General features: G+C 43.2%; 1 protein-coding gene across 1 annotated transcript; it reads right to left on the reverse strand.

The window, feature by feature from the left end:
• Nucleotides 1–232: 232 nt before the first annotated feature.
• lrrc9 (leucine rich repeat containing 9) lies at nt 233–25,463 on the reverse strand. The gene is made up of 32 exons (XM_064955615.1): nt 25,407–25,463; nt 25,094–25,312; nt 24,721–24,861; nt 24,546–24,609; nt 24,384–24,454; nt 23,321–23,503; nt 22,724–22,879; nt 22,416–22,624; nt 15,742–15,873; nt 15,339–15,518; nt 15,001–15,118; nt 14,771–14,906; nt 14,452–14,592; nt 14,181–14,305; nt 13,871–14,059; nt 13,623–13,742; nt 13,318–13,509; nt 13,087–13,212; nt 10,210–10,350; nt 9,880–10,057; nt 9,458–9,678; nt 9,188–9,310; nt 8,956–9,086; nt 8,732–8,840; nt 8,437–8,576; nt 7,793–7,929; nt 5,161–5,378; nt 4,302–4,370; nt 3,087–3,212; nt 1,966–2,149; nt 1,497–1,656; nt 233–1,362 (listed from the first exon to the last, which is right to left on the reverse strand). The coding sequence occupies exons 1-32, from the start codon at nt 25,461–25,463 to the stop codon at nt 1,323–1,325; spliced, it is 4,536 nt and encodes a 1,511-aa protein (XP_064811687.1). The 3' UTR covers nt 233–1,322.
• Between the last annotated feature and the right edge of the window lie 420 nt (nt 25,464–25,883).

Genomic DNA, 25,883 nt, shown 5'->3' on the forward strand with positions numbered 1-25,883 from the left:
ATTGTTGGAAAAATTACTTGTGTCATGCACAAAGTAGATGTCCTAACCAACTTGCCAAAACTATAGTTTGTTAACAAGAAATTTGTGTAGTGGTTGAAAAACGAGTTTTAATGACTCCAAACTAAGTGTATGTAAACTTCCAACTTCAACTGGACATGTAGCTTTTTTCAAGTATCATCAGCTCACTGGCCCTGAACGTGTTTGTGAAAATGAAAAGAAAAAAAACGGAAAGTATCGACATCACATATATTTTGACAAAGCATACAGCAGTTCATGTTTCACATTATATATGTCACAAAAGTAAATATACTGAACAAAAATGTTAACGCAACATGCAACAATTTCAAAGATTTTACTGACTTACTGTTCAAATGAGGAAATCAGTTAATTGAAATACATTCATTATGCCCTAATCTTTCAATTTCACATGACTGGGAATTGGTCACAGAAACCTTTAAAAAAAAAAATGGGCCTCACAATGGGCCTCAGGATCTCATCACGGTATTTTTGTGCATTCAAATTGCTATCGATTAAATGCAATTGTGTTTGTAGTCCGTAGCTTAAGACTGCCCATACCATAACCCCACCATGTTGCACTATGTTCACAACGTTGGTATCAGCAAACCGCTCACACGATGCCATACACGTGGTCTGCGGTTGTGAGGCCTGTTGAAAGTACTGCAAATTCTCGAAAATGACATTGGAGGTGGCTTATGGTAGAGAAATGAACATTAAATTATCTGGCAACAGCTCTGGTGGACATTCCTGCAGTCAGCTTGCCAATTGCACGCTCCCTAGAAACGTGAGACATCTGTGGCATTGTGTTGTGTGACAAAACTACATATTTTAGAGTGGCCTTTTATTGTCCCAAGCACAAGGTGCACTTGTGTAATAATCATGCTGTTTGATCAGCTTCTTGATAAGCCACACCTGTCAGGTGGATGGATTATCTTGGCAAAGGAGAAATGCTCACCAACAGGGATGTAAACAAATTTGTGCACAACATTTGAGAGAAACAAGCTTTTTGTGCATATGGAACATTTCAGCTCATGAAACATGGGACCAACACTTTACATGTTGAGTTTATATTTTTGTTCAGTGTACATTTATAAACAGACAAACTAAAGGAAAGGGGGTTATCCGCAGTTCACTAATCTACAGTCTATGGAGCAGAAGTGAACCGAATTCAGCTGAACAATACTTTCCACTCTTACTCTGCATGTGTGCAATGACCCACACAGGAGTATCAGGATCCTCCCATTTCTCTACTTCCTCGTGCCCACAGTAGTGTCTCCCATTCCTCTGCCCAAACCCCTAGGGTGCTACATAGGTGGGGGTTTAGGAGCACCACCACTCTGGTATCTGTAAAAGAAACACAAGCATTCGGGTAGGGTTTTACAGTGTATCCTCCGCTCTAGAACACGGACATCTGACCTCAAGACCAAACTAGGTTTATTCACTACAACCCAAGGGTCTGAGTTTAGGGCTTTACCCACCTGCTGTCCTGCTCGAGGTTGGTAATCAGGACCCTGTACCCGTTAGGAAGGAGGCCGGTGGATGGCAGGGTACTTGCCATTCCTCTGATCTGCCTAAAGGTCATCTCTGCCTGGGCACTGCGGGCGTGGTGGGCAGTGCTGCTGTGTTTTTGCTTCTTGTCTGAGATGGGAATTAACACAGTTGTGTGGATAAAGTGGTATCTCTGACCGGATGAGTGTCAAAACCTAATGAGTGGATAACCGAGCCTGAGTCCCATAGCATAGCCAAAAAGAGATAGAGAGAGACGTATGCGTCTCTGTGTTGGTTAACAGCTCTGCCCATCATGGAGGTGAATGATACATGTGTGTTCCCCATAACCAGACACTTTTAGATTCTAATGTTGGTATTTCATTAATATTGATGAGGATATCATGATGTACTGTGCGGATGTGCCGTGTGTGTGACATATAAGAGGGAGTGCTAACTAACGTTTGGGCGTGTCATGGGGCGGTGCTTCATCTAAGTTGCAGGGCATCAGGATCTCATGACCCAGGAAGTGCTGCAGCTGCAGTCCTCCACTCAGACTGGTCCCCCGCAGAGGGGCAGTCCGGGACATGAGGGGAAGCAGGCCAGGCAGGTTCATATCCATGCCGGATCCATGAGCCATTGGGCACTGTGGGGAGAAAGGGAGAGACAGTGAATACTACACCAATACTATACCACAAAAGGGGATCTCCAGCCTACATAAAGCTACTTTGAGTCAGGTGATATTAATGGGTGTCCATAATAAGTGCACCTGGGGACACGTTAGCAACACTGTCTCAACTCTCTGACCTCACTAATTAATATGTCCTGCATTGGCTCCCATCTATGCTTCCTGCCTCACTACACCCTCCATAGCTAGTCTCTGCTACACCCACGTTACAGTATGGATGGACAAATTTCTATTGTCTTTTATCACGTGTAAAAATCTAATTAGAGAATGATAATGATCACTCAATAATAATAACTGTTGAATGAAAACAAAAAAAGAGCCGGGTGAGAGCAGGCATAAGCCTGAAACGAAAGGGATGGGGGTCAAGAGCAGGAAGAGGGTTTTGAATTTATGTTTTTAATGAGAAAACCCAGGCTCCCCCTCTCTCTCTCGCTCCCAAATACTCTCTTAACGAGCACAGGGGGCAGGGTTGACCCAGCTAATAGGGGGGCAAATCCATTGGTGCATTATCGGCCGTGCACATTTCATCTAATCAGCAGGATGAACTGAGCTGGCTTAGGCTGCTTTTAATTCAGCACTGGAGGAGCATTACTGCCCCCATCTCTTGTTATGTGCAGATCAAATCAGGGAGACAAACTGGAAGTTTGATCCTTGTTTTTTGGTAGTTGCTGTTTGGTTGTTGTTTTTCTGTACGCTGTTTGAGTTCAAGTTGCATTGCAGTTGACATGATATGGCCAGTTATCTGGCCTTTTACAGAAATTAGGCCTTTGTGGCTTTTTAGGTCAGTCTCGTAAGGGCATGGAGATAGCTGCAGTGGTCGCAGGAGAAGATGCAGGTAAGAAGACAACGCTCTTACCAAACAGGTGATACACAAAGGCAGTACAATAACTCTCACCTGGACCTCTGTGCAGAGTAGCTCAGCCCTGGTCCTCTCCTCCAGGGTGACCATCACCCCATCCAGAACCTGCAGTCTGGAGAGGCGCAGTACCACTGCCGGCCTATGGAGGGATCGCCGGGCCACCTGGGACAACAGAAAACATTTACTCATGTAGGACCTCGGAGTGAAGGATGCAAGGCTGTCCTGTAAGGACTAAACTGGCATGGGTCTGTTTGTGAGTCCAACAGTGAGTCCAAATCACCACCCTCATAGACCACACTCTCATCATCTCCTATGCCGGCCCCACTAGCCCTACCCTTCTCCCTGGTCCAGCTGATGGAACCCTCTGCTCCCCCTTCACAGGGGACAAAGCCATCCTCTCCGGTCAGAGCCCTGTCAGTCCATACAGGAGGTAAAACTGAACAGAAGAGAAGGAGAAGAGAGGAGAGATGATCTGGCCAGGGCACATGGGTGCAGCAGTGATTTCATGCGGCTGACAGCAGGAGGTATTGTCTCTGGAGCGGCTGCTGGCTCTCCACCCTGGCAGGATTAAGTCCCATGGGGGAAGGGATGGGACGGGGCCTGTGGGGTAAATAGGCTGGCCCAGCTGAGAAGGCCTCCATGGATGGCAAGCCCTCTGCACTGGGCAATAAGAGCTCTGATCCATGGGCTCCAGATGGGTGCTGAACCCAGGCCAATAGTGTCTGATAACGGCCCTGCGATTTGGTCAGCGGATTTGTCTCTGATGCAGGCCAGTTTGAGGCACAGCAGATGGTCCATCATGTAATCGCTTAATTTATAACTATAGAGTTGCACTGAGTGTGTGTTTTGTAAAAGTGAATCTGTGAGCTTGTGTGTGAGAATTTGGGTGAGCGTGTAAATGAGGTAGTGTGTGTGTGTGTGTGTGTGTGTGTGTGTGTGTGTGTGTGTGTGAGTCTGTGTCTCAGTACACATATTTGAAGTGTCCTCTGGCCTCTAAATAAGAGCAGCCAAGTTTGGTCTCTTGGATTTCCATTGCGCACAGAACTCCGGGGCTTTTCAGACAAAATGAACACACACTGAAATGCAAGTGAAGGAGACCCATAATGGGAATAATTTGACAATTGTCATACTGTCATGGGGGTAATACAATTCACTTAGCCCTTGCTTGATTGTAGTAATTGTAGCTTCCGGTAGACATACAAGGTTGTAACCGACATTGGTAAAAAATAAAAAAAATAAAAAGATACTCACAGGATTCCCTACAACTGACAGCTCAATCAGGGAGGGAAGGACTTCTAGCTTATCCAGCTCTGAGATGTCCTACAGGGAATAGAAATGAGAGATAAGACATATTATACTGTCTGTCCTACTCACTTCATAGCAGCATGAATTTAACCCCTCCCCAATCCATTAGGGCCAAACCTCATTTTGAAGCTGTGAGAGAGGAGCAGGGCAGCTCATGGGAGAGATTACATGTGTGATCTTTCATTAATCTCATGAGAGTTTAGGTATGCAAAAGGGGAGCGGGGGCCTCTCTCTCCCCCACGGAACGTGACTGAGCCGGGCTATGACTCACACATACCTCCATTAATTGAAAACATGAAAAGATTAAGGAAGAAAAAGAAGCGAATTGGAGAAAAAAAATTGAGACAAAGCACAAATCACCCGCCTGGGGTGAGAATGAGATGTAGGCTGAGACACTGATTACACGTTGCCTTGATTGTTCCTCTCTGTCCTCATATGTATAACCCTGACCTTCAGTCAATGTCGATTCTCCTTAATACTAGCTACTCCCACACACACACGCCACAGCGGGGTGGTAACGATCTATAATTATGGGACTATATTTTCACCCTCTAGAATACACTGTAGATAAAAATTAAAAATAAAACACATTTTAGATGTCAAACGCTTTGCACATGATGAGTGCATCACCATAATTCAGTAACTGCTGTACAGGGAGTTTGACTTTGAACTTGGTGGACATTTCCACACTGTATGAATGAATTCCTCATTATAGTATATGAATGCATATGAAAGGCTCAGTATTGCCAGAAAGGACAATAACTTGCAGTTGCAGGACACTGGAGGACTGCTGGAGGAGGGGTACCTGTAGTTTGTTCATGCCCAGGAACAGCCTCCTCAGCTCGGTAAGGGGTTGGAGGTGGTTAAGTTCCCGTAGGCGGTTCTCTGCCAGGTGCAGCTCCAGCAGAAAAGCCTGACCAAAAAAGGAGTTCTCCCCCAGGGCCTTGATCCGGTTCCGGTCCAAGACCAGCTCCCGGAGCTGATGCAGACCCTCCAAGCCCTCCACCTGGCTGATCTCATTACCTGAGAGGAGAAGGTAAGATATTAAATCAGTAGGTAATTACATGACTACAGCTACCCCTGTTACAAATATGATTTGACCGGGCGGCATCATTGCAAATTACAACACTGTGAATTTCAATCATTAACTCTGAAATTCACTCAGATATTTAAAGGGGAAATCTGTAGGTGAAACAACAACAGAGCGAACACCCCACCACTGTTTTTGGTAAACTGCTGAAGGATGGGGCTTGAGCAATGTAACCACTCTCTAATTCATAGACAGAGCTATCGATAGGACTGACCATCCATGCGATTAAAATAATAGTTTTAACCATATTTTGGGGCTATACAGTGTGTGTTTACAATTACATCGTTTACAAACAATGGAATAAAACAAGCTTATATTTTGGGTTCTGATAGGTAACGACAGTTGAACAAAGCTAATGAGGCATTTATAAGTTATACATTGGGGCAAAAAAGTATTTAGTCAGCCACCAATTGTGCAAGTTCTCCCACTTAAAAGTATGAGGCCTGTAATTTTCATCATAGGTACACTTCAACTATGATAGACAAAATGGGAGAAAAATAATCCAGAAAATCACATTGTAGGATTTTTAATGAATTTATTTGCAAATTATGGTGGAAAATAAGTATTTGGTCAATAACAAAAGTTTATCTCAATACTTTGTTATATACCCTTTGTTGGCAATGACAGAGGTCAAAGTCTTCACAAGGTTTTCACACACTGTTGCTGGTATTTTGGCCCATTCTTCCATGCAGATCTCCTCTAGAGCAGTGATGTTTTGGGGCTGTTGCTGGGTAACACAGACTTTCAACTCCCTCCAAAGATTTTCTATGGGGTTGAGATCTGGAGACTGGCAAGGCCACTCCAGGACCTTGAAATGCTTCTTACGAAGCCACTCCTTCGTTGCCCGGGCAGTGTGTTTGGGATCATTGTCATGCTGAAAGACCCAGCCACGTTTAATCTTCAATGCCCTTGCTGATGGAAGGAGGTTTTCACTCAAAATCTCACGATACATGGCCCCATTCATTCTTTCCTTTACACGGATCAGTCGTCCTGGTCCCTTTGCAGAAAAACAGCCCCAAAGCATGATGTTTCCACCCCCATGCTTCACAGTAGGTATAGTGTTCTTTGGATGCAACTCAGCATTCTTTGTCCTCCAAACACGACGAGTTGAGTTTTTAACAAAAAGTTCTATTTTGGTTTCGTCTGACCATATGACATTCTCCCAATCTTCTTCTGGATCATCCAAATGCTCTCTAGCAAACTTCAGATGGGCCTGGACATGTACTGGCTTAAGCAGGGGGACACGTCTGGCACTGCAGGATTTGAGTCCCTGGCGGCGTAGTGTGTTACTGATGGTAGGCTTTGTTACTTTGGTCCCAGCTCTCTGCAGGTCATTCACTAGGTCCCCCGGTGTGGTTCTGGGATTTTTGCTCACAGTTCTTGTGATCATTTTGACCCCACGGGGTGAGATCTTGTGTGGAGCCCCAGATCGAGGGAGATTATCTGTGGTCTTGTATGTCTTCCATTTCCTAATAATTGCTCCCACAGTAGATTTCTTCAAACCAAGCTGCTTACCTATTGCAGATTCAGTCTTCCCAGCCTGGTGCAGGTCTACAATTTTGTTGCTGGTGTCCTTTGACAGCTCTTTGGTTTTGGCCATAGTGGAGTTTGGAGTATGACTGTGAGGTTGTGGACAGGTGTCTTTTATACTGATAACAAGTTCAAACAGGTGCCATTAATACAGGTAACGAGTAGAGGACAGAGGAGCCTCTTAAAGAAGAAGTTATAGGTCTGTGAGAGCTAGAAATCTTGCTTGTTTGTAGGTGACCAAATACTTATTTTCCACCATAATTTGCAAATAAATTCATTAACAATCCTACAATGTGATTTTCTGGATTTTTTTTTCTCATTTTGTCTGTCATAGTTGAAGTGTACCCATGATGAAAATTACAGGCCTCATATTTTTAAGTGGGAGAACTTGCACAATTGGTGGCTGACTAAATACTTTTTCCCCCACTGTATATCTATAATTGAAAAGTACAAAAATGTATGTAGCAACTACATATTGCCATTTTAAAGAGGAACTGGAAAAGGTGCATCTTCTGCCCTGAATCCGTGTGTATAGTGAGTGTGGTCTGTGCTGTGTACAAAGCTGTCTTGACAGGATTATAAACAAACACCCAGGGTGGGATTAGGATCAGACAGTCACTCAACTGAAGAAAATAATAATCAAATGCAAACAATGGCAGACAGAAAAAGGCACTGTTTTCCTGTGACTCATTGCCATGCCCATTTCATTCCTATTCTTGTTGCACCATCTCCACCTGGACAGGTCTGAGAGAGCCTCGTCTGTTACTGAGCTGTACTTTTCATCAGCTTTGAAACCTGAAGGAAGCTGTTACTGTACCTTGGAGGAAGAGTGCTTTGAGATTTGTGAGCCTGCTGAGCTGCAGATTGGCCATATTTGAGATGCCATTGTGGCTCAAATGCAGCACCTCCAGGCTGCTCATTAGTGGCTCTAGGCTGTCCACAGGACCCACTTCCCTGAAAGAGAGGGAAAGAATGGGCACTGAGCTTTAGCTGCCACTCTGACTGAATGCACTGCAACTTCTCTCCCCAGTGCCTCATTTAGAAGGCCAGACCTCAGGTGCACAGCAACTCAAGGCAAACCACACAAAAGCCTGACCCCCCCCCCAACCCCTTCACATTTTAAACCTTTTACTTTGTGTAAACTCTCCTCTGGTCTTTTTCAATAGTATCAGTGAAAAGGGAGATTTGTGCTTTTCCGAGAGCAGCTAACAGAAGCCTAAAGTCTTTGTCACTTCAACAGCTTCGTGCTGCCCCCAAGTGGCTGAAAGTAGAAAAATATACTCTAGTCTATTGCAACAAAGACATGAAATGAGTCCTTTGCCAACCACACAGTATACTGAGAAGACAGAAATGTTTAAAGCTATTCATGAATTGTACAGTTACACCTCACAAACTAGGTTTAAAAGTAATACATTTCAATGCCATGTTCAAATATTATAATTTTATCTGTACTGCTGGTACCTGCTGCCTTTTGATGAGCCTTGCTGGCCATAGCCACTGGAGTTCACCTTGTGATAGAGAATCTGTCTGTTAGTCAGGGGGGCCTGGGCCTTCTGCCTGGGCAGGATGGATTCTATGTGGTTATAGTTCAAACATAGTGCCTACATGGAAGAAAATAAAAAAATGTTTTTTTATTGTTGATGGTTTTAAAAAACCTGACAGTGCAACTGATAAATGTAAAATATATGGCACAGATTACATTTTAGAATGGTTGGAAAAGTTTGGCCGGTTGGTAAAAATAATTTGGCAGGCCCACCTTGATGTTGGGCAGGTAGACAAGGCCACTGAAGGAGGTGAGGTTGTTGTGCTCCAGGTTGACACTGCGCATGTTGTGGAACAGGTCTGCTGGGGCCAAGTCCACCATACTGGGGAGAAAGGGCACAGTTTATAGACACTCACTCTTTCTTTTACTGTCTCTTCTACTCATCTAAAAGGTGACTGAAATACTGTGATGAACTATAAAACACTATGCTCAATGACCTGATAGCACTAGACTGCAGGTTGAGATCAACGACGTCGGAGTAGTTGGAGTGTCCCAGTTTCTCTGCCACCATGTCAGGGGTCAGGCGTCCACCAAACACATCCTTGGCGTTCTCACACTCCGTCATTTCCTGTGGATCACAATGACGTCACTTCTGTTTCATCTCAATTCAGCAAAAGTTTGATTTATCTCTAAAACGAATAGCTCTATTTGATTATGACGTAAACAAACCACTGCAACCCCATCCAGTGCCTTTAGAGAGGGTAGATGGAACACCACATAAATCCTGTAGCTTTCCAGTTTCTCCACTAAAGGATTACCATACAGATCCAGAATGATTAAGTTTGTCAAAGCCTAGAAGAAAATGTAAAAAACAATGATCTTACTTTATTTTAATTTCCACATTGACTATTAGTAACAGTGTATAAAAAACAGCTTTTATGTATCCTGTGGGTTGGTGTACAGTATGTTATCATGCTTGGCTGTGTGAGGTCAGCTCACCTTTAGGTGGTAGATGTCTCGTGTGGAGGTGATGATGTTGTTGCCTATGTACAGCTCGAATAGTGAGCGGGCCCTATGCACCCCGTTCAGGGAGCCAATGCAGTTGTTCTCCACAGACAAGAAGTGGAGGTTGGGCATCCGGTCCAGGACAGTGCCATCCAGACAGGACAGCTGGTTCCCATTCACACTGAGCTTAGTGAGCTGGTGCAGTTTGGACACACCTGAGAGGACAAAGATAGGGAGGGATATCTCATACATCTTTGATGGACATGATTCCCTTGTCAATACCAAATTGTTCTCTCTTCCTTGAATAGACCTAGTGCATTCTGAACCAAGAGTGCCAAGGGTTTTCTATTGTGTTAAAATATATATGACAACACTTAATAATTTGTCATGTGGTGACCATTGAGATTAGGACTGACCGTCGAGCCTAGAGATGCAGTTGTCGTTGAGGGACAGCTCCTCTAGATGCTGGCAGTTGTCCAGACCCTCCACTTTAGAGATGTTGTTGTCATTGAAGGAGGCCCAGCGCAGGTTGACCAGTTTGTCCAGGTTGGTGAGCCTGGAGAGCCTCTGGCTGTCAAAGTTAAGGGCTGTGATCTGCTCAGAGTTCAGAGGTCACTGTTAAGTAAACAGACTGCACTTGTACCCCAGATGAAGCACCAGGAGAGAACCCATAAACTACAAGCTGAAACGAGTACATCTTTATTGTTCCTGGACTCCAGTATTGTGTATATTAGTGTTTGTTTCACCTTGGTGGTCCAGCCTTGCTCTAGGTCTCCAGTGATGTCCCAGGGCGAGGGGCTGAGTTGATCCAGGAGCTGGGCTGCAGAGAGCAGGCTGAGACTGCGGGGGCGCTCACTGTCCGTCCGGGAGTGGGCCAGCAGAGATGCCTGTAGCCAGAGTGTGAATCAGACTGAGGAATTACTACTCTCAACACAGACGGTAGACCAAACTTTGTCATGCAGCATGTAACAGCAAAGTTAGCCCACTTACATTAAAGTATTCAACCTATCTGGCAAATCATGAACTAAGAAGAGAGAGTGATTCTCTTGTCTAACTCTGTTTCAAATATTTTTATTAAACACACACAAGAATGGTGTATAGGTATACAAGACAGGTATACAATTCTTATCTAAACATAAAAGAGCATTCAGGAACAACAAGACCCAGAGCCCTGGGTGCAAAACAAATAATACAAAACACGACATACAAAACAAGGACATGTAGAAAGAAAGAGGGAAGATGTACCCCCTGTCCCCCAATTATTCCCCCCACCCCAACTGCTCGGGTGGCAGGGCCAGCACAAGCTGCCCAAAGGTAGATTAAAATATTACAGTTGAGTGCGTTAATAAGTACAAATTCACAGCGCCGACTCGTCCAAGTAGGAGAGGAAAGGCTGCCAGATTTGATCAAATGTTGATCATTTATTGTTCAGAATATATCCAATTCTTTCTAAGTGTACAGTGTTTGCCAATTCACTGAGCCATAATTTGGTAGAGGGCGCTTCCCTCCTTTTCCAAAACAACAAGATTAGTTTTTTTGCCGAAATGAGACCGTACGAGATGAGTTGTTTTTGGGGGTTGGTTAATCCGTTTAGGGACTCAGATACTCCCAGGATTATCAGAAGCGGGTCTGGATCTATTGAAGTCTCCAAAACTTCAGAGAGGATCCCAAAAGTTCCACACCAATAACCATGCAAGCTAGAGCATAGGGCAAAGCAGTGGAGTAGTGTACTCTGCGCAGCCTGACATTTATCACATGTAGGGGATGTATCAGGAAATATCCTATGCAGTTTAGTTTTGGAATAGTGTAATCTGTGTAAAACCTTGAATTGTATGAGACGATGTCTGGAATTAATGGAGCATGTGTGGATATACTCCAAGCTCTCTTCCCAGTCTGCCACAGAAATGTCAGTCCCTAGTTCTTCCTCCCATTTTGCCTTGATGGCATCTGTAGAAGGTGTGCTAACAGATTGAAAAGCATCATATAGACGCGATATCAGTTTATCTGAGGTGGGGCATAATTTTATGCATCCGTCAAACATGGAAGGTTTAGCATTCCCAAATGTTGGGAGGTGTTTTCTAACGTAGTCTCTAATTTGTAGGTATCTGAAAAAATTACTTCTGGGAAGATTATAAGTTTCCCTCAGCAACTCAAAGGAAGCAAAGGTCCCTTCTATGTATAAATCCCCTACGGTACTTATCCCCAGCTCTCCCCATCGCTCAAAGGTGTTATCAAGGTTAGAAGGGGCAAAGGAGGGATTCTTGGCGACAGGGAGCATGAATGACATTGGTCTAAGCTCAAAGTGGACTTTAATTTGCTTCCAGATTTGGACTGTTGTGCTATGTATAATAGGATTGTTACAATAAAGTGATATCTCCAGATTGACAGGCGACAAAATCACAGCGCCAATAGAGAAGGGGTGACACTCCTCACGCTCCATACTAAGCCAGCTGGATGACGGAAGTGCGTCATCCAGCAGAAACGTAACAACGCGGAGGTTAGCGGCCCAGTAATAAAATATAAAATTTGGGAGAGACAGTCCTCCTTCCATTCACAGCGCAGCGGTGTTTTTTGTACCTATCCTGTGTGTTTTATAATCCCAGATGAAAGGATTAATAATTGAGTCCAGTTGTTTATGAAAGGATTTAGGTATGAATACTGGGACGTTCTGATATAGGTAGAGCAGTTGTGGGAGGAAGACCATTTTAATGGCATTAATTCTTCCGAGGAGAGAAATTGGGAGAGTTCTCCAAAATAGTATGTTTGCTTTGAGTTTTTGTATCAGAGAGGGGAAATTCTCTTTAAATAGTAAGGAGTATTGTTTGGTAACTACAATTCCTAGGTAGGTAAATTTTTCTGAAGATAACTTAAATGGGAGATGTTCTAGCCAGGAGGTGCTTTGCGACCGTATGGGCATTAATTCACTCTTGTTCCAATTTATTCTGTATCCCGAGAAGGTACCAAACAAATTGATCACATCAAGAATAGCTGGGATAGTAGCCTGGGGTTCTGTTACATAGAGGAGGATGTCATCTGCGTATAGGGAAATCTTATTTAGAGTATCTTTAGTATAATAGCCGTGTATTGCTGCATGAGATCTAATCGTCTGAGCGAGGGTTTCGATAATTAGGGCGAAGAGCATAGGCGACAGCGCACAACCCTGCCTTGTCCCCCTGTTAAGGTTAAATCGGGGCGACAATGATTGGTTAGTGAGTATTCTGGCACAGGGGTTCCTATATAAAAGCTGGATCCAATTTATGAACTCATCTCCAATATTAAATTTCTGTAGGATCTTGAATAGATAGGGCCACTCAACTTGGTCAAAGAACTTTTCGGCGTCAAGAGATATGACGGCAAGGTCCACGTTGGGTAACCTCTGAGAATACATAATATTGAAGAGGCGCCTGAGATTGAAGAATGAGTTTCTGTTAGGGATAAAGCCGGTCTGATCCGGGTGAACCAATTTGCCAATTAAAGTGCTAAGCCTGTTAGCCAGAGTTTTTGCTAAAATCTTTTGGTCTGTATTAAGGAGAGATATTGGTCTGTATGACCCTACCTCTTCTGGATCTTTACCCTTCTTATGTATAACTGTAATGAACACTTCGCTCTTGTCTAACTCTTACCTGGCTGATTCTGGAGCCTGCAGCCATCTGAACAGCAGCACCTGCCTCTTCCTCTGTCACCAGCATGTCATCCAGGTGTGTAAGGCTAATCAGACGTCCCAGAACCGTCATCCTTACCGCCTCGGGCTGGGACAAACACATCACTTTCATCAGCACAGTGTCTTATGGTCTTACTATATGGACTCTAGACTAGACCAATGTTAAAGCTGGTGTTAGTGTGTGTGGTTTTACCCTATGCCAGGGGTTGTGGCGGGTGTCCAGTCTCAGCAGGGTGGGGGCATGTTTCCGGAGCACAGCCGTCTCCTCCCTAGCGCGGGTCAGCTGGTTCCAGCGCAGGTCCAGTTGATTGAGCCGCCCCAGCCCTCTCAGCCCCTCCAGGGTCAGCAGGTGGTTGTAGCTGGCGTCCACAAACTCCAAGTTGGGCTGGAGGAACACAGAGAAACATTAGGGAACATATTTGCTGTATGTAGGACTCCCAAGTTGAAAATGATTCATGAAGATTGGTCGACCTAAATGCCCCACCCATCAGAACGCACCATGTGGGAGATGTCATCTAGTTGTGTAAACTCATTGAAGCTGATAGTCAGGCGGCGCAGGGCTGTCAGACGAGAGATCTCCTTCAGTTTACTCAGGCTGTTGCCATGGAGATTCAACACCTTTGACCAGGGAAGAAGAAAGATGAAAGTGGGGCACCAGCACTGTACAGAGAGGATATCAGTGCTAAACCTAGTGGGCTAAAGTACCATTATGTGTTAGTCCCTCACTCAGAAGCCTCAACCCTTACTGTAATCTGACTGAGGACGTTGGCCCTGGCTACATTGAGTAAAGTCTTCTCGTCCAGGCACAGCAGCTTGGGCCGCCGTTTGAGCTTGGGCTCCATGTTTAGAGTCTCTTCGTCCAGGTTGATATCGTTGGGAGGGGGGTTGTCTGTGCCTCTGCTGCTGGGCTCTGGGAACGCAGGCTGGGCTCGGTCCTGAGAGGAGGGAACATCATAGTGGTGAGGACAAACGGTTGGTGAATATCAGCACTTGGTTGGTTGGTGGGTTTACAAAAATTGGAACATTGAAAGACAAACAGGGTATACTTTTTCCTACCTGCGTGATATACTCAAAGTCGATGAGGTACTCCGGCAGGACAAGCTCACGGTCAAATACAAACCACTGACTCTGTCTCAGACTGCAGTCACAGCCACTGTGGATATTGGAGGAGCAAGGCCTCTCTATTTGGATAAAAGTCTCAGGTTGGTCAACAATAAGATGGAATAGAAGAATGTTGACTTTTGCTGGTTGTTTCCATTCCACTGTCACCAGTAAAAAAACAGGTTGTTCTGAAAAGTAGCAGTTGTGATATTTCACATGACATTACCTCCATTTGTCTTATGGACCTGCTCTGGGCTCACATTGCGGTAAACAGAGTGAGCTTTGGGGTAGTTGAGGGCGTCCACTGAATCCCCTTCATGGATGGGGAAGCTGCGGCCCAGGAACACTTTGGACACTATGAGCTGACCTTGAAACAGAGGGAGAGTTTGAATAATTCCATTTCAGTTTCTCTGACACAGGTTCATTTAAAGCAAAAAAATATAATTTGTACATTTACATTTTTGTCCTGATTTATATCCTCAAGGTTTCATTGGCAATACAAAGTCATTGAAGTGTGTGAAAGAATGAAATAGGACCATACAGACCATGTCTGAAAAGAAGAGGGTCTATGCTCTGCTTGGAGGTGCCTTGGTTGGCCTGTCGCTGTGTGTACTCAATCCTGGGGCTGTCCGTCACACTCAGGCTGTTAGACAAGGGTACAGCTCTCTCTCTGCCCAGGGCCTAACACAGACACAAGACACATGACAGTGTCAAGAACTAAAACAATGACACAATCTCAGGCATAGTGTACAGTCTGAATAAGCAATATGTGTACCTTATACATATCTGCTGTTTTAAAGCCATCCTCTGGAATGTGCAACATCTCATTCTTCTCACTGGTTCTTTCAGGATCAGACACATAGAACAGGTACTCCAGCCAGCGTTTGTAATTCCTGCACAGATGGAACTGCAGTCAGACAAATGTAAATACTGTCAAAATATTTCAGGTTATGTGGTCTGTTATCATAAACATAAATGTTCAACTATTTCTGTGTAATATCAGACATAGACATAATACTGAGGAGCTGAGGTGAATATCATAGAGAAAAGGAACGCTGCGTGTCGAAGAAAGAGGTGCCATTTTAAGATTTAAGTCTCATCATGGGAACTCACTGTGAGAACATTGTCGACTCTTCGCTGGCCAACAGGGTATGAAGCTTGTCCTCGAAACGAAGCCGCAGCGAACGGTTATGGATGCGAATGATGCGGTTGATCTTGATGCCAGTGATGCCATGAGCCTTGTAGTCCCACGCACAGAACCGGGAGAGCAGGAGGTCATAACAGGAAGTGAACCTGTTGGGAGGAGAGAGAAAACAGTGGACTCAATAGCTAAATGCTGCAAATCACCAACATAATCATCTACACAAATCACCAACACAAATGAGGTAAACTCAGTCCGCAGAAAACTTGGATGAAACATATCATTACATGATCTAGTACTATATGATCACATAAGTAATTTCCCTGCAGGTACCCTGGCTAATGTCACTGTTATGTAAAAGGAGATAATTTGTACCAGGGGTCTGTGGAGCAGCCCTCTTCAAACCGAATATTCCCCACTGTCTCAAGCTCCATCAGCAGAAAGTAGACCATCATCTCGTTCCTTTTGGTGGCTTGGGCCAAGTCCCGCTGGTACCAGGACTCAATCCTGCAAATACAAGATAAAAACAATCTCCTTTTCACGCTTCATAATCTTAGTGCCAATAGAAAGCTTACATATAAACAAGAATGCCAAATGAGACTATTAAGCCCTTCTAAACTCAAAGAAATTTAGAAATTCTCAGAATGGCGCCGTTTTACGGGCTCTAACCAATTGTGCTATTTTGTGTTTTTTCATATTGTTTGTAATTTATTTTGTACATAATATTGATGCTACCGTCTCTTATGACCGTAAAGAGCTTCTGGATATCAGAACAGCGATTACTCACCTCGAACTGGACAAAGATTTTTCATTTAAATGAGCTGACGTGAAGGATATAATGTTGATCCCCGACAAGGCCCAAATCCACGTCATTAGCATGAAGACAATAAGGAAATACAGGGGGCAGAGATCAGGGTGCCTAGTGAAAATTAGTCGGCGAGTGTGTAACCCGCATCTACCATCCGTTCTATTAGCCAACGTGCAATCACTGGAGAATAAACTGGATGATCTCCATGCGAGACTATCCAACCAACGGAACATTAAAAACTGTAATATCTTATGTTTCACCGAGTCGTAGCTGAACTGTATAACGTACAGTTGGCTTGGTTTTCCGTGCATCGGCAGGACAGAGCAGCTACGTCTGGTATGACGAGGGGTGGGGGTGTGCGTCTATTTGTCAATAACAGCTGGTGCACAATGTCTAATATTAAGGTAGACCCAAGGTATATGCTCGCCTGAGGTAGAGTACCTCATGATAAGCTGTAGACAGCACTATCTACCAATAGAGTTTTCATCTATATTTTTCATAGCCGTCTATTTACCATCACAAACCAACGCTGGTACTAACACCGCTCTCAACAAGCTGTATAAAGCCATAAGCAAACAAGAAAATGCTAATACAGAAGAGGCGCTCCTAGTAGCCGGGGACTTTAATGCAGGAAACTTAAATCCGTTTTACCTCATTTCTACCAGCATGTCACATGTGCAACCAGTGGAAAAAAACTCTCGACCACCTCTACTCCACACAATTCTATCCTCCTGATTCCTGCTTACAAGCAAAAATGAAAGCAGGAAATTCCAGTGACTCGCTCAATAAGGAAGTGGTCAGATGACGAGGATGCTACACTACAGATCTGTTTTGCTAGCTCAGACTGGAATATGTTCCGGGATCCATCAAATGGCATTAAGGAGTATACCACCTCAGTCACCGGTTTCATCAATAAATGCATCAACGACGTTGTCCCCACAGACTCATATCAAACATCTCCAATCTAAAATCAAATCTAGTCGGCTTTCTATTCCGCAACAAAACCTCCTTCACTCATGCCGCCAAACTTACCCTAGTAAAACTGACTATCCTACCGATCCTCGACTTCGGCGATGTCTTCTACAAAATAGCTTCCAATACTCTACTCAGCAAACTGGATGCAGTTTATCACAGTGCTATCCGTTTTGTTACTAAAGCACCTTATACCACCCACCACTGCGACCTGTATGCTCTAGTCGGCTGGTCCTCGCTACATATTCGTCGCCAGACCCACTGGCTCCAGGTCATCTACAAGTCCATGCTAGGTAAAGCTCCGCCTTATCTCAGTTCACTGGTCACGATGGCAACACCCACCCGAAGCACGCGCTCCAGCAGGTGTATCTCACTGACCATCCCTAAAGCCAACACCTCATTTGGCCGCCTTTCCTTCCAGTTCTCTGCTGCCTGTGACTGGAACGAATTGCAAAAATCGCTGAAGTTGGAGACTTTTATCTCCCTCACCAACTTTAAACATCTGCTATCTGAGCAGCTAACCGATCGCTGCAGCTGTACATAGTTCATCGGTAAATGGCCCACCCAATTTACCTACCTCATCCCCATACTGTTTTTATTTATTTACTTTTCTGCTCTTTTGCACACCAGTATCTCTACCTGCACATGACCATTTGATAATTTATCACTCCAGTGTTAATCTGCTAAATTGTAATTATTCACCTACCCCCTCATGCCTTTTGCACACAATGTATATAGACTCTTTTTTTTCTACTGTGTTATTGACTTGTTTATTGTTTACTCCATGTGTAACTTTGTGTTGTTGTCTGTTCACACTGCTATGCTTTATCTTGGCCAGGTCGCAGTTGTAAATGATAACTTGTTCTCAACTAGCCTATCTGGTTAAATAAAGGTGAAATAAAAAATTAAATAAAAAAATTTAAAAAGTGACCGTACGTACATTTTCCCAACCAGAAGCAATGGATAACAGGCAACATCAGGCAGCATCCGCACAGAGCTAAAGGCTAGAGCTGCCACTTTCAAGGAGCGGGACACTAATCCGGACTCTTATAAGAAACCCCACTATGCCCTCAGACGAACCATCAAACAGGCAAAGTGTCAACACAGGACACTGGCAAGTGTCTTCACTAACATTTTCAACCTCTCCCTGACCGAGTCTGTAATATCTATGTTTCAAGCAGACCACCATAGTCCCTCTGCCAAGGTGGTAAGGGTAGGCAACAACACATCTGCCACTCTGGTCCTCAACATGGGGGCTCCTCAGGGGTGCGTGCTTAGTCCCCTCCTGTACTCCCTGTTCACCACGACTGCATGGCCAAGCACGACTCCAACACCATCATTAAGTTTGCTGACGACACAACAGTGGTAGGCCTGATCACTGACATCGATGAGACAGCCTATAGGGAGGAGGTCAGAGACCTGGCAGCATGGTGCCAGGACAACAACCTATCCCTCAATGTGATCAAGACAAAGGAGATGACTGAGGACTACAGGACAAGGAGGGCCGAACACGCCCCTATTCACATTAACAGGGCTGTAATGGAACGGGTTGAGAGTTTCAAGTTCCTTGGTGTCCACAACCCCAACAAACTATCATGGTCCAAACACACCAAGAAAGTCGTGAAGAGGGCACAACAAGGCCTTTACCCCCTCAGAAGACTGAAAAGATTTGGCATTGGTCCCCAGGTCCTCAAAAAGTTCTACAGTTGCACCATCGAGAGCATCCTGACTGGTTGCATCACTGCCTGGTATGGCAACTGACCGCAAGGCACTAGAGAAGTTTGTGTGTACGGCCCTGTACATCACCGGGTCCAAGCTTCCTGCCATCCAGGACCTCTATACCAGGCAGTGTCAGAGAAAGGCCCTGAAAATTGTCAAAGACTCCAGCCACCCTAGTCATAGACTGTTCACTCTGCTACCGCAAGGCAAGCGGCACCGGAGCGCCAAGTTCTAAACAGCTTCTACCCCCAAGCCATAAGACTTCTGAACATCTGATCAAATGGCTACCCAGACTATTTGCATTGCCACCCCCCATATTCTACGCTGCTGCTACTCTGTTATTATCTATGCATAGTCACTTTAATAACTTTACCTACATGTACAGTTGAAGACGGAAGTTTACATACACCTTAGCCAAATACATTTAAACATTTTTCACAATTCTTGACATTTAATCCTAGTAAAAAGTTAGGATCACCACTTTATTTTAAGAATGTGAAATGTCAGAATAATAGTAGAGAGAATGATTTATTTAAGCTTTTATTTCTTTCAGCACATTTCCAGTGGGTCAGAAGCGTACATACACTCAATTAGTATTTGGTAGAATTGCCTTTAAATTGTTTAACTTGGGTCAAACATTTTGGGTAGCCTTCCACAAGCTTCCCACAATAAGTTGGGTGAATTTTGGCCCATTCCTCCTGACAGAGCTGATGTAACTGAGTCAGGTTTGTAGGCCTCCTCACTCGCACACGCTTTTGCAGTTCTGCCCACAAATGTTCTATAGGATTGAGGTCAGGGCTTTGTGATGGCCACTCCAATACCTTGACTTTGATGTCCTTAAGCCCTTTTGCCACAACTTTGGAAGTATTCTTGGGGTCATCGTCCATTTGGAAGACCTATTTGAGACCAAGCTTTAACTTCCTGACTGATGTCTTGAGATGTTGCTTCAATATATCTACATCATTTTCCTTTCTCATGATGCCATCTATTTTGTGAAGTGCACCAGACCCTCCTGCAGCAAAGCACTCCCACAACATGATGCTGCCACCCCCTTGCTTCACGGTTGGGATGGTGTTCTTCCCCCTTTTTCCTCCAAACATAACGATGGTCATTATGGCCAAACAGTTCTATTTTTGTTTCATCAGACCAGAGAACATTTCTCCAAAAAGTATGATCTTTGTCCCCATGTGAGGTTGCAAAACGTAGTCTGGCTTTTTAATGGCAGTTTTGGAGCAGTGGCTTCTTCCTTGCTGAGTGGCCTTTCAGGTTATGTTGACATAGGACGCATTTTACTGTGGATATAGATACTTTTGTACCGGTTTCCTCCAGCATCTTCACAAGGTCCTTTGCTGTTGTTCTGGGATTGATTTGCATTTTTTGCATCAAAGTACGTTAATCTCTTGGAGACAGAACGCGTCTCCTTCCTGGGCGGTATGACGGCTGCATGGTCCCATAGTGTTTATACTTGCGTACTATTGTTTGTACAGATGAATATGGTACCTTCAGGCGTTTGGAAATTGCTCCCAAGGATGAACCAGACTTGTGGAGGTCTACAATTATTTTTCTGAGGTCTTGGCTGATTTCTTTTGATTTCCCCATGATATCAAGCAAAGAGACTGAGTTTGAAGGTAGGCCTTGAAATACATCCACAGGTACACCTCCAATTGACTCAAATTATCAGAATCTTCTAATGCCATGACATCATTTTCTGGGAGTTTCCAAGCTGTTTAAAGGCAGTCAACTTAGTGTATGTAAACTTCTGACCCACTGGAATTGTGATACAGTGAATTATAAGTGAAATAATCTGTCTGTAAACTAATAAAAATAATCTGTCTGTTGGAAAAATTACTTGTGTCATGCACAAAGTAGATGTCCTAACCGACTTGCCAGAACTATAGTTTGTTAACAAGAAATGTGTGGAGTGGTTGAAAAACGAGTTTTAATGACTCCAACCTAAGTGTATGTAAACTTCCGACTTCAACTGTATGCACGCACCACTTTTCCATTTTTAAACAAGTTATTTCTTTCATTTCACTTCACCAATTTGGACTATTTTGTGTATGTCCATTATATGAAATCCAAATATAAATCCATTTAAATTACAGCTTGTAATGCAGTAAAATAGGAAAAAAACGCCAATACTTTTGCAATGCACTGTATCTGGGACAGATACCAGTGTGGAAGAGCTGGTCACTTTTAAAGGACTTTGTGAATGATTACCTTGCCAATAGGACGATTGAATATTGTTGTCTTGCAGACAATATTTTTTTTGTGTGAGTTTCCTCCAAATACATGATGTGGTAGGAATCGTGAGACATCATCATTACATCTGTTAATACGTAGTTTTTAAACTAAGTTGTAAAAAATATGTCTTATTGTAACAGCAAGTAAAATATGCCCTTTGTGTTTTATAGAAATACAAGCTGTTTAATGTTATTGATTTCATGTTTACTGTTAATGTTTTTTATACTATCTATTTTTTCATGTTTTCTAAAAATTCATTTGAAGTATATTTCTTTTTAAAATGGTCTAGAGGAGTGTATGGATATTTCGAAGATAAATACACAACACAGAGGACTAAAAGTCAATAGAGTACTAACGATCAATGGATCACGATAGATACATGTCACTCAATGCAAGGTTTTTTCTATAAAAGGGGATTAATGATCAAAGGGTCAGAGATATGGGAGGAATTTCAGTTTGGAACTCATAGCTCCATGGCAAGTTCTCATTGGTCCAAATTGTTTATACATTGAGCCTGAAATAGGATACTTGTTATTTGGCCATTGGCCAAGTTTGATTGCAAGGAATTCTAATTGGTCAACCACAAGCTAGGGTTGGGTTATAAATTACATCCTGTCTCCTTTGTTCTGTGGAGAGAATCACTGAGGAGAGAATCACTGAGGACAGTGAAGAATGAACATCTTACCTCTCAGCATAACATCTATGATTTGTCCTCTTTGAATAAACCTATTTTTCTCCCGCTGATTTGCTTTGGGGTCTGTGTGAATGAAGAGTAATATCAACTGCTAACAGCCCAGTACATCACTGGGGTTAAGCTTCCTGCCATCCAGGACCTTGGCGGTGTCAGAGGGAGGTCCAAAAAATTGTCAAAGACTCCAGTCACCCAAGTCATAGGCTGTTCTCTCTACTACCGCTGAACAATTAATCAAATGGCCACCCGGACTATTTACATTGACCCCCCCATCCATGCATAGTGACTTTACCTCTACCTGCATGTACACATGATTTTGACTAACCTGTACCCCACTCACTGACTCGGTACCAGTACCCTCTGTATATAGCCTCATTATTGTTATTTTATAGTGTCATTTATTATGATGATTTTTTTAAACTTAAATGTATTTAATAAATATCTTCTTAACACTATTTTCTTAAAACTGCATTGTTGGTTGAGGGCTTGTAAGTAAGCATTTTACGGTAAGGTCTACTACACCTGTTGTATTCGATGCATTTGACAAATATAATTTGATTTTAGATTTGAATCTATCTTGGAGGTCTAATCCATTATTAATGTACATGAACTCACTCCTCCAGCTTCCTGTTCCAAAATTGCAACCTCTCCTTCAGGGTGTCCAGCTTGGAGAGGATCTTGTGTTCCAGGCCGGGGTCGCGGGTGATGTCAGCAAGGGTGTCACTGCGGTCCCCTGAGCCCTCACTCAGCGGTGACAGTCCATCCTCCCGGGTACGGGCCGACTTCCTGCACAGGGCCTGCACCTCCGACAGCTCACACTCCAGCTGCTCAAGACACCAACACAATAGTCATATTAAGCACCACTGTAAATGTATGACATATGCATCAAAAGTCCATTGTTGAGGGCATAGTGTTGTACGGACGTTTTTGAGGGCATAATTGAGAGCTCTGATGCGGTCCTCTGGCAGCTGTAAGAGATTCCTCTTGTTCTCCAGCAGATTGGCCTTGGTCTCTGCCAGGTTCCTCTGAGCTGTCCGCACACGCATGTTGTAGTACATCATCTTCTTAATCACAGTGGACTGGAATGAACAGATGTTACAATGTACTGTATGCAATGGAACCCCTTTATTTATACCATAGTTCATTAGACTGTAATTACAAGAAGATTAGAAAAAAAGCAACACTGGAAAAATACATTCATCATCAGAGGTCAGGGACGACTTTTTAAACATATGCTTTAATCTCTCAGTAGTAGAGAGTATCAGACATTAAGATCCTATTAAATTACTAGAGGGATTATGTCATAAACCCTGAAAGTTCCAGAATGGTGTGATAATGGCAGCCATTTTGGTCAGGGAGAAATTCTACTTCTTTACCAAAATGGCTGATCTTTAATACTGTTATAAGATAATTAATGTCCATTCTAGTATTCTAATTGCTAATTCTATGCTATCACAGCCCTGGAGCCTGCACAGTGACAACAGTTACAAAAGCTGACCCTTGGCACTATTGACCTGTACCTCGGCAGCGTCCTTCAAATGCTTGCTGGAGACGTCGTAGGTGTCAAGCCGCTGGAGGCCTGGCATGTGGTAGAGCACGTGGGTGGCATAGTTACACAGCAGACATACTGGGGTGGGACTTGACTGGGGGTCCTTCAGTCCCAACACTCTCAGACAGGTCAATGGGGCCAGGAGGGTCAGCTCCTGTTACACAACACGATAACATGATGTTGATGCTTAAGAGGGACACGTTTAAAAACACTAAACTGAAGCATGCACAACCCTGATTGGCACTCAACCCCACTAATGGTTTTGATGCTGTATATCTGTGAGGAGGGCATCTCCTTAATGGATTTACATTAACATAATTGATTGATGAGATGATTGGATTTCTACTTGTTTGCTGGTGGGGGGTTTCTCTGAGGTTTCAGGGTAGATCATAGAGGACCAACTGTTCCTTCACCCAAACTCAAGCCATACCTGACATTCTCTATACCCTATGTTGTAAGAATATGGTAAAACATTTGTTTTTTTACACAATTTCATGCATCATTTTGTGGGAATCTCCCTTTAACCCTGCATAGTTCAAAAGAAATTTGATACAGGCAATTCATGCAGCTCAATGAAATTAGTGTTTGAGTGAATGAACATTTGTGTTTGTATTATTTGAAAAGAGAATAATTATTTCCTTATTTTTCTTTTTAACAGGCAACTAAAGGAGAAATGTCATATCAAAATGGCAAAGATGGTAAGTTCAGATGAATTGTGCAACAGTTAAAATCAGCAGATATTTCTGTACTGCCGTAGCAATAGGCCTTCGACATGAGGTCTTTCAAAACCAAAGAGACCGGGGAAATAGGAAACTATCGAGACTGACGGCCAATCAAAAATAATACCCAATCCTTTGTCGGGTGACTGATTTCTACATTGTTGACTAGAATAAAGGTTTGAATGAATTATCATATATAGAATCTACTCTAAATTAGGCAATCAAGATATTCGACTGAAAAGCAAGCCTGTAATTCACCATATGCAAAGGTGGTAGTCAGATATTAGATTGAGAAGGTGCAGATTTTTTTCTTACCTTAAAAGAGCAGATCTTGTTCCCAGATAAATTCAGATTTTCAATGCTGATATTAGGATCAAGACTGTGTCCTGTGAAAAAGCTTGAATAATTATCATTATAAATACATCAAAGATGTCATCTGTCAAGTTTATAGCCATTGGAGATGAACCTTCAACTCACCTATCTTCTCAATGTTATTGTCAGCTAGGTTCAGCTCTCTCAGCTTTTGAAGTCTGTTTAATCCCTTTAAACGGGTATGAAGAAAGGATGAGACATCTAAAAAAAATGCAGATTTCAAGAAACCAATCTATACAGATTATGAGGTGCATTACATGACACAGAAATGCATCCATACCTCTATGTGAGTGATGAAGTTATTGTTAAGCCACAGCACCTGTAGATTGACAAGTGACTCCAAATTCTCAATCTTACTGATCTGATTGTCATAGAGGTACAGCTTCTGTAACTGATGGCAATTCTGAAGTCCAGAAATGTCCTACAATAATGAAAATAAATACCCCCCCCCAAAAAAGTACTGTTGGTATTAAAGACAAAGATGCAAATCCTAGCTAGATACAGTTATTTTGCAGTCTACTCTGAATTGAGAAATCAAAGATGCTCAGTTTTGATGGTCAATATAATTCTGTTTTAGATACTCTTTAGATGAAAACTCTACACACATCTCCAAGGTGTCAGCTTGAAGGAATGAAGAGAAACATGGATCTTACTGTCAGCTGGCATTCCACCACCCAGAACTCCCGAAGCAGGGGACAGGACTCAAGGCCCTTGATGTGACTGATACTCTGGCCTACCAATGTGAGCTGGCACAGCCTTGGAAAAAGGGAGAGGCCAACCATACGAGGATAACCTGAGAAGAACACCTCCAGGGCTGTGATGCTGCTACCTTCCTGGGGTATCTTCTCATAAGACACCCCATTGGCAATACACTGTTGAGGTACAAAAAAAGTGTCTCCACAAGCCAAACAGAAAATGACACTCGTTTTAATCATAAGTATCTGGTTGACACAAAATTACACTCACCAGTTCTTTGACAACCTCCTCATCACCATTATGTCTTTGCTTTTCACTCTGTATCATGTTGTTCTGTGCTGAAATATAAGCACTTGTTAATGTCATGTCATGTATGGCTAAAATAAGGAACATTGCTAAACTTAACTGGTCTTGGTTCGGGGGCTTTAGGGGGTTGTCTGGGGTAATATTACCTATCAGTAAACAAGCATCTGAAAAAATTCATAATATGTACCGTTAGCTAAAATGTGAGGACAGATAAGAGATAGAAAACATTTGATATAAGTACAAATAGCAAGAATACCTGATTTGTGTCACTCAATAATTAGTTTACTAGCTAGCTACGTTAGCTCTAGCTAAGCTAACTGTAACGTCAGCTAATGCAAATGTACTTACATTCGAAGTTGCAGCCTGCACATTAGTTCACTGTCACGGACACTGACTGCTCAGATCACTAAGTTAATCGAATACCAGTTTTGGACATCTGTT

The sequence above is a fragment of the Oncorhynchus masou genome, chromosome 32 (genome assembly GCF_036934945.1).
Source record: "Oncorhynchus masou masou isolate Uvic2021 chromosome 32, UVic_Omas_1.1, whole genome shotgun sequence".
Lineage (NCBI taxonomy): Eukaryota > Metazoa > Chordata > Actinopteri > Salmoniformes > Salmonidae > Oncorhynchus > Oncorhynchus masou.

Bases quoted from the DNA above. Each gene is read 5' to 3' on its own strand.
- lrrc9 (XM_064955615.1), bottom strand. From the start codon at position 25,463: ATGATACAGAGTGAAAAGCAAAGACATAATGGTGATGAGGAGGTTGTC. The intron at 8,577-8,731 runs GTGGGCCTGCCA...TCTTCCATGTAG, and splicing joins TCTACCTGCCCAACATCAAG to GCACTATGTTTGAACTATAA. The intron at 3,213-4,301 runs GTGAGTATCTTT...CTGTTGTCCCAG, and splicing joins TGTCAGTTGTAGGGAATCCT to GTGGCCCGGCGATCCCTCCA.